This window comes from Bison bison, unplaced genomic scaffold (genome assembly GCF_000754665.1).
Source record: "Bison bison bison isolate TAMUID 2011002044 unplaced genomic scaffold, Bison_UMD1.0 scf7180017864259, whole genome shotgun sequence".
NCBI classification, from domain to species: Eukaryota; Metazoa; Chordata; class Mammalia; order Artiodactyla; family Bovidae; genus Bison; species Bison bison.
The window spans coordinates 4,175,684-4,182,606 of record NW_011494831.1 but is presented as its reverse complement, the minus strand read 5'-3'; the positions used below and the strand labels follow the sequence as shown (position 1 = coordinate 4,182,606).

General features: G+C 50.4%; 1 protein-coding gene across 1 annotated transcript in view; it reads left to right on the top strand.

Moving 5' to 3' along the window:
* PLA2G4E (phospholipase A2, group IVE) overlaps positions 1–6,923 on the top strand; it is a 79,332-nt gene that overhangs the window by 46,625 nt on the left and 25,784 nt on the right. The window contains exons 3-4 of the mRNA XM_010848059.1: positions 4,130–4,266; positions 6,253–6,384. Coding sequence (XP_010846361.1) covers positions 4,130–4,266; positions 6,253–6,384 — 269 coding nt within the window. The remainder of the gene's footprint in view (positions 1–4,129; positions 4,267–6,252; positions 6,385–6,923) is intronic.

Sequence of the window (6,923 nt, the reverse complement as noted above, 5' to 3'; positions counted from 1 at the left end):
CCTGCAGTTGCCTCGCCCGCCTCGGCTCCTCTAGAGGTGGCTCTGTCCCCGCCCTGCGTGTCATGCGGGCCTCACACTCTCAGGCAGGCCTGCACTTGTGCTCTCGGACCCTCCCACCATCCAGGGCACTTCCTGCTACACCGTCACCTGCGGGCCCCGGAGGTGGAGGTGAGGTGAGGAGCAGGCAGCCGGAGAAACGGGCTAAGGTCTGGCCCACCTCCTCTCTCTCTTCCCCACATGTGCCTCTGGCACACAGGCTGCCCTTCAAGGGTACCTGGTCCCCTTTGGAACATGTCTGTGTTTTCCTCATTTCCCTGAGGAACAGAGCTGGGGGCAGTCACGGTGTCTGGGGTATCAGCCCAGGTCACGTTGTATCTGGTTCCACAATTGTCACGGGCTGGGCTCGTTTCTGCCTCGCCTGGGTGGAGACTATCTTGACATCTTGCAGGTCCTGGGTCACCTTCGCCCTAAATCGTTCCTCCTGGCTTAGATCAAAAATGATCTCCCCTCTGGTTCAGTCCTGTAAGGGGTGCCTGAGTTTCTAAGATTTCCAGGAGCCCCAAAGGGATGAGATTCGGGGGTGGCTCCCTCATGAAGGAGCTAGGTCAGGGCTGCGAGAGAACTGGCCTGGAAATCTTGCAGCTGTCCAGAGTTTTTATTCCCCTTGGGACAATAAATTAAAATTCAAACCAGCACCCCAAGAGCTGTGAGGTGGGTGTCTCTAAGGAAGATAATGTTCTTGATATCAGTAGAGATGGTTAAGTCATCTTGGCCACCCACATTCTGGAAAAAGAGATATGTCATTCCTATGACCAAGCCCTTTTTCACTTCATGAGGAACAAGGATGAGAACCAATCTGTGCTTAGGAAATTCCCCAAAGTTCTTAGAATTGGATCATCCTTTCTTAAGCACTCTTAATTGCCAACGCAACAACAGTCACTACCTTAGAGTCAGCTCATGATGCTGCAGCTTGTCATCTGAGCTTGGCGGCCTCCCTCCACCATCATCCCTCCCCAGGATTATCCTCTCTTGGGCTGCACTCTCCTTCCCAACTTTAGGGGGACAGGCAGAAGGGATCTCTGCAAAAGAACTGGAAAAAAAATTTATGCTTGATGTGTAGGTGTCTGACCAATGCTGGCTCTTCCAGGAGTTTTGTTTTGTTTTTAATCTTAACTGGAGATTTAAGCCTTAGGTCAAAAATTCTGAGACTTCAGTGGATTTGTGTATGTTAGTCATTCAGTCGAATCCAACTCTGCAACCCCATGGACTATAAGCTACCAGGCTCCTCTGTCCAAGGGATTCTCTAGGCAAGAGTACTAGAGTGGGTTGCCATTTCCTTCTCCAGGGCATTTTCCCAACCCAGGGATCAAAGCCGGGTTTCCTGCATTGCAGGCAGATTTTTTTTACCATCTGAGCCACCAGGAAAAGCCCAGTGGGTTTAATGGGACAATTTTAGGCATTGACTGATGATAGAAAAGGAATCTTAGAGGAAAAGGGGCCTTTCCAGGGTCTGTGAAATCGTGCTAAGCAAGTGGGTGTAGGGTTGTGGGGTCCCTGCCTTCAGGCTCCCCCTGCACAGGAGGCAGGCCAAGAGGAGGGGACTTGGAGCCCAGGAAAAGCCAAAGGAGGGCCCAGGAGGACTGAGCAGGTCCCCAGGGAGTCTCCCTCTGAACAGAGCCATTAGACACGCCAACTTACCTATCTATATCTATGGTGACTCAGCCCAGAATTTCTGGGGTGCTGATATATCCCAACAGCAGGGAGCTGGGGTTTTCTACCATTCATTTAGTCACAAATATCCAGCGGTGCCAATACTGGGTCTCCTGGGCTTCCCAGGGCACAGGGGGTGGTGGAGACACATGCACCAACCTGTCAGCAGTGCTCCATCAGGAGAAGAGCGGGAGGTGTCGGGCTACGAGGGGCTCCTGGCCCAGACTTAGGGGCTTAGGCAAGGCTTCTGGAGGGAGGTCCCTTCTGCAACCTGAAAGGGTGGAAGAAGGGTAGTGTGAAAGAGGAAGAGGAGGGTGTTCATGGCAAGGCGACCTGGCCTTCTGAGACCTACAGGGCGCTGGGTTTGGCTGGAGTTTGGAGTGAGTGTGAGCACATGCATGCAACAGTGTATGTGTGCATGCATGTGTGAATGCCTGTGTGTGTGTGTGTGTGTGTTTGGGGACAGGGCGGGGCTGGGATGATAGGGAGAAGGAATGATGTGAGGCTGGCAAAGTGGGAGGGGTAGCCATGCTGAGTGGGTGGGACTCAGCCTGAGTGGACAGGGAGCCACTGAAGGATCTTTAACTGGGGAGTGACCGATAGGAAAAGAGCCCTTTGGTTTCTCTAGAGAGAAAAGATGAGGGTGGGGCAGGACAGAAGACAGGGTTCCCAGTGGGGTAGTGATGAAGAGATGGCAGAGATGAAGATGGCATGCACCAAGGCAGTGGCCATGCAAGTAGGGAGAAGTGGACAGGCTGGAGAGCACCAAGGAGTTAAATCAACTCAATGTGAGAGCCTGAGTTCATAGTGAGGAGGAACAAGCTGGGCATGGAAGGAATGGTAGGATGATGTCATCATTTTCTTTTGATTCTGTTGTGTTTGGATTAATGATGATTATGACATTTAAAGACAGTGTTATCTCACCTCTGTTTGATGGGTGGAAGGCCATGAATTCCAGTTCATTGAATGGTGAAAGACTAGCCTGAAAGATTAACCAGACAGAGGGGATGAAATCAGAAACCAGGGATGCTCATGATGCAAGCCACGGTTATTAAGTCTGATGAAGTTCTCAGTGTAGTAACAATATAGGACTAAGTCAGTCTGCGGGGAGGGGTCACCTCTGGTTCCATTCTCAGAGGACATTATTAATTATAATTAGAAACTAGTTCGGATCAGTCCTATCAGTACAGAACTCCCATCCCTTCGCTGCTTTATCATCTAGAAGAAGCTTCTCTAACACTGGAAACTGTATTGACTTTTCCCCTTCTCTATGTATCTTGTGGGTGTCCTGGGAATTACACCCAGCAGATTGCCAGAAGAGTGACAAGGGCCATCGGGGCACCTCTTCCTCCCTCCTCCCAGGTGGAATGGTGTCAGGACATTGGGTTTTCACCCTATTCCTATCCCTGTGCCTGCCACTGCTCCAAAAAGAAAACCCAGGAGGCCTTCTTTAACTTTAGGAGAACGTGTTGGGGTCACAGCTTTGTCCTTCGAGCACACACAGCATCATCACATTCATGTTGTTCTTTTGAATGAAAAATAAAGTATGTGGTCTTAGATATGAAGGTTTCTTGGGCCACACAGTCCATGTGGGGAGACCAGTATAGATACAAAGAGCCCAGATGGGTGCATCTGAGATGTTCGGTCACATGGTTTGCATTTCCTGTCCCAGATCCTGCTGAATAGCCTGTTCTGCTCCAGGCTGTCCCCACTGGGCCTTGGGGCTGACTCCCTCCTCCCTAACGGTGTCCCTTCTAATCCTTGCTTCTCCGCAGCCCAGAGCTGAGCCTTACTTTGGCTTCCCTGGTGCTCTGGGCTAAAGCAAGAGATAAACTTGATCTCTGAATGGCTAGTCCTTCAGATCGTCCCCTGGCAGAGAGAAAACTGCCCAGCCATGTGTGTGTGTATGTTATTTGCTCAGTCATGTCTGACTCTTTGTGACCCCATCAACTATAGCCCACCAGGCTCCTCTGTCCATAGGATTCTCTAGGTAAAATACTGGAGTGTGTAGCTATTTCTTTCTCCAGGGGATCCTCCTGACCCAGAGACTGAACCCAGGTCTCCTGCATTACAAGCAGATTTTTTACTGTTTAAGCCACCACGGAAGCCAAAAAAAGTGCAGAGTCACAGCCATACCTTGTCCCAAACCAACAAGAGCCAGGGTGCTTCTGAGCAGAGCCAGAGGCCATCTCCAGTCTTCAGAACAGGCAGGGGGTCCTGCGTCCCCGCTGAAACCTCCAGCCTGCAGTCCATGACCTTCTCAGGGTTCTGGGACAAAGGTCTCTGGAGAGTCAGGGCCGTGAGTCAAGAGGGGACCTGAAGCTGAGACGAGGCTTCACTCTGGCTTCTGCCTCCACACTCTCTCCTCTTCAGACCTGGATTGGCTCCTCACCCCCTCACCCTTGTCTTCCTCGGACAGTGAGCCTGACAGACTGCTTCGTGAGCCTCTGGCTGCCCACTGCCAGTGAAAAGAGGCTGAGGACTAGGACCATCTCCAACTGCCGAAACCCAGAATGGAATGAGACCTTCAGCTTCCAGATCCAGAGCCAAGTGAAGGTGAGACACGGGGACAGCACCTGCCTGCCCTGCCTGCAGGTCCGCTCCCTCCTGGCCTGCTTGTCCTTCTCTTTGCTCACATGGCCTTCTCATGCCTATTTGTCTTTCTTTCTACCCACTTCTTGTCCCATGTCTCCCCACTCACCCACTCCTTTCTTCTGCCTGTCTCGTATTTGTCCCTCTGGGCATAGTTATCCTTCTACCATCTTTTCTGCTTCTCTGTCCTTTCCCTAAATTGTCCCTAGAACTGTCTCCTGCCCCCAAATTGAGTGTGTTTCCAGAACATACACCAAGCAGAAGGATACAGAGAGAAGAGCCAATCTTCTCAATAGGTCCGAGGCCAGTCTAATCCCAAACAGAGGGCTTTCACTGTTGTAAATCCTTTTTGGATGGCTAATTTACTTCTAATTCCTTGGGTGTGTGCTCTTTCATTTGTTGAGTCGCTGATTCATGGCATAGGCCTTCTTCAGATATATGTGACTACATGGAGTTCATATCTCCTGTGGGAGAATCCTGTCCTGAACATCCTGAGTTTTGACAGCTGCCCCAGGGTCCCCTTCAGATAAATTTACCCTCATCATGAAGGCGTCAGAGCCAGTCCTGAGGCATCTGAGGCTTGACAGCTCCATCCAGCTTACCACTTTCATATTTTAGGAATGCATCTCCTTTTTTAGTTCATGACATATCCGTTTGTTTTCAAGTAGAGTTTTATATTTATTGTTTTAAAAATGTCTTTTCTATCATATATAAGATTTTTGTTGAGAAAGGGGGAGTTTCAGTATGAGCTATGCCATCTTGAAACCAGAATGTGTGTTTCTTTTTTCTGTAGATCTCTGGGGCTGCTGGGTTGGTTCTAGGACACACCTGGTTTCTTTTTTGGCCACACCGTGTGGCATGTAGCATCTTAGCTCCCTCACCACAAATTGAACTCATGCCCCCTGCATTGGGAACGCCAAGTCTTAACCACCAGACCACTAGTGAAGTCCCACTCCTGGTATCTAGCAATTACAAAGTCAACAGATCCCACTCACTAGGAAGCCCCAGAACCATCTCAGGTCCACTAGATAGGGACAAAAGAGGCAAATCCAGACCCAACCTACATCTCCCAGGATCCTTGGAACAAGAGGCCTCAGAGGCTAATCCAGAGGCTAATCTTAGTCACCTAAGTCATCTCAGAGTTCGGCCAGATGACAGGGTAGCTGCTCCACACTTGACCTTCTGCTTTGGGACCACCCACAAGACATCACTTAGGGGCTGATGAGCCAAAAGATAGAGCTCCAACACTTCACCCCAACCCAATCAAAGCCTCTGTAATCTTTGCCACACCTCTCTACCTGGAGTATGAAATGTAATGGTGTCCCTGAATTGTGTTTTCTGTACCAAAGGAACTGTCTTCAGCTCCTGGGTCCCAGCACTGGATACATGCTAATCTTGGCAAATGTCTTGTTTGCTGTGTCCTTCCATCCTTCCCCTATGTGAAATGAAATCCCTCACACTTCACAGGCCCTGGCCAAGCTTGTAAAAGAGCAAAATTCCCCAATAGGAGAACCAGAGAAGAAGGGCAGGAAGGCCTCAGAGAGTTGCAAAGGAGGGAATAGACACTTTTCTCCCTTAATCCAGGGCTTCCTTGGTGGCTCAGACAGTAAAGAATCTGTTTGCAATGTGGGAGACCTGGGTTCGGTCCCTGGGTCGGGAAAATCCCCTAGAGAAGGGAGTGGAAACCTACTCCAGTATTCTTGCCTGGGAAATCACATGGATAGAAGAACCTGGTGGGCTACAGTCCATGGGGTAGCAGAGTCAGACACAACTAACACTTTCCCTTTTCCCTTTATTCATGTCCCCACAAATGTCCCTCACACCTGAGCTGTGCTCACCCCCATCCCTAAGACCCACCTATTCACTAGGACTGAGGTCAGGCCCCTCATCCTGGGAATGGGTGGATGCAGCCTCAGTGACCAGACTCACACCCCACCCCTTCTCCCCTAGAATGTTCTAGAGCTGAGCGTCTGTGATGAAGACACGGTGACACCTGATGACCATCTCTTGACAGTTCTCTATGACCTCACCAAGCTCTGCTTCCGAAAGAAAACCCACGTGAAGTTCCCGCTCAACACAGAGGTGGGTGTGGGTGCCCCCGCCCTCAGCCTCCTGCCTCGGGAGGGTAAGCTGGTTATTCCTAAGATGCTGTTTTATGGGATCCTCTCTCTGTAGCCAAGTGGAGAGAAAATAGTGCTGCTGTGCAAATCCCAGCGTTTTGGCTTGCTAGCTGTGCAACCTATAGATTTAATTCCTCTGAGTTCTATTTCCTTGTCTCTTCTGATAATAATATCTACCATACAGGGTCGCTGTGAGCTTAAACGGGAATACATAATTAAGGCACCTAGCACTGTTCCGGAGAAGGCAATGGCAAGCCACTCCAGTACTCTTGCCTGGAAAATCCCATGGATGGAGGAGCCTGGTGGGCCACAGTCCATGGGGTCACTACAAGTCGGTCACGACTGAGTGACTTCACTTTCACTTCTCACTTTCATGCAATGGAGAAGGAAATGGCAACCCACTCCAGTGTTCTTGCCTGGAGAATCCCAGGGACGGAGGAGCCTGGTGGGCTGCGGTCTATGGGGTCGCACAGAGTTGGACACGACTGAAGCGACTTAGCA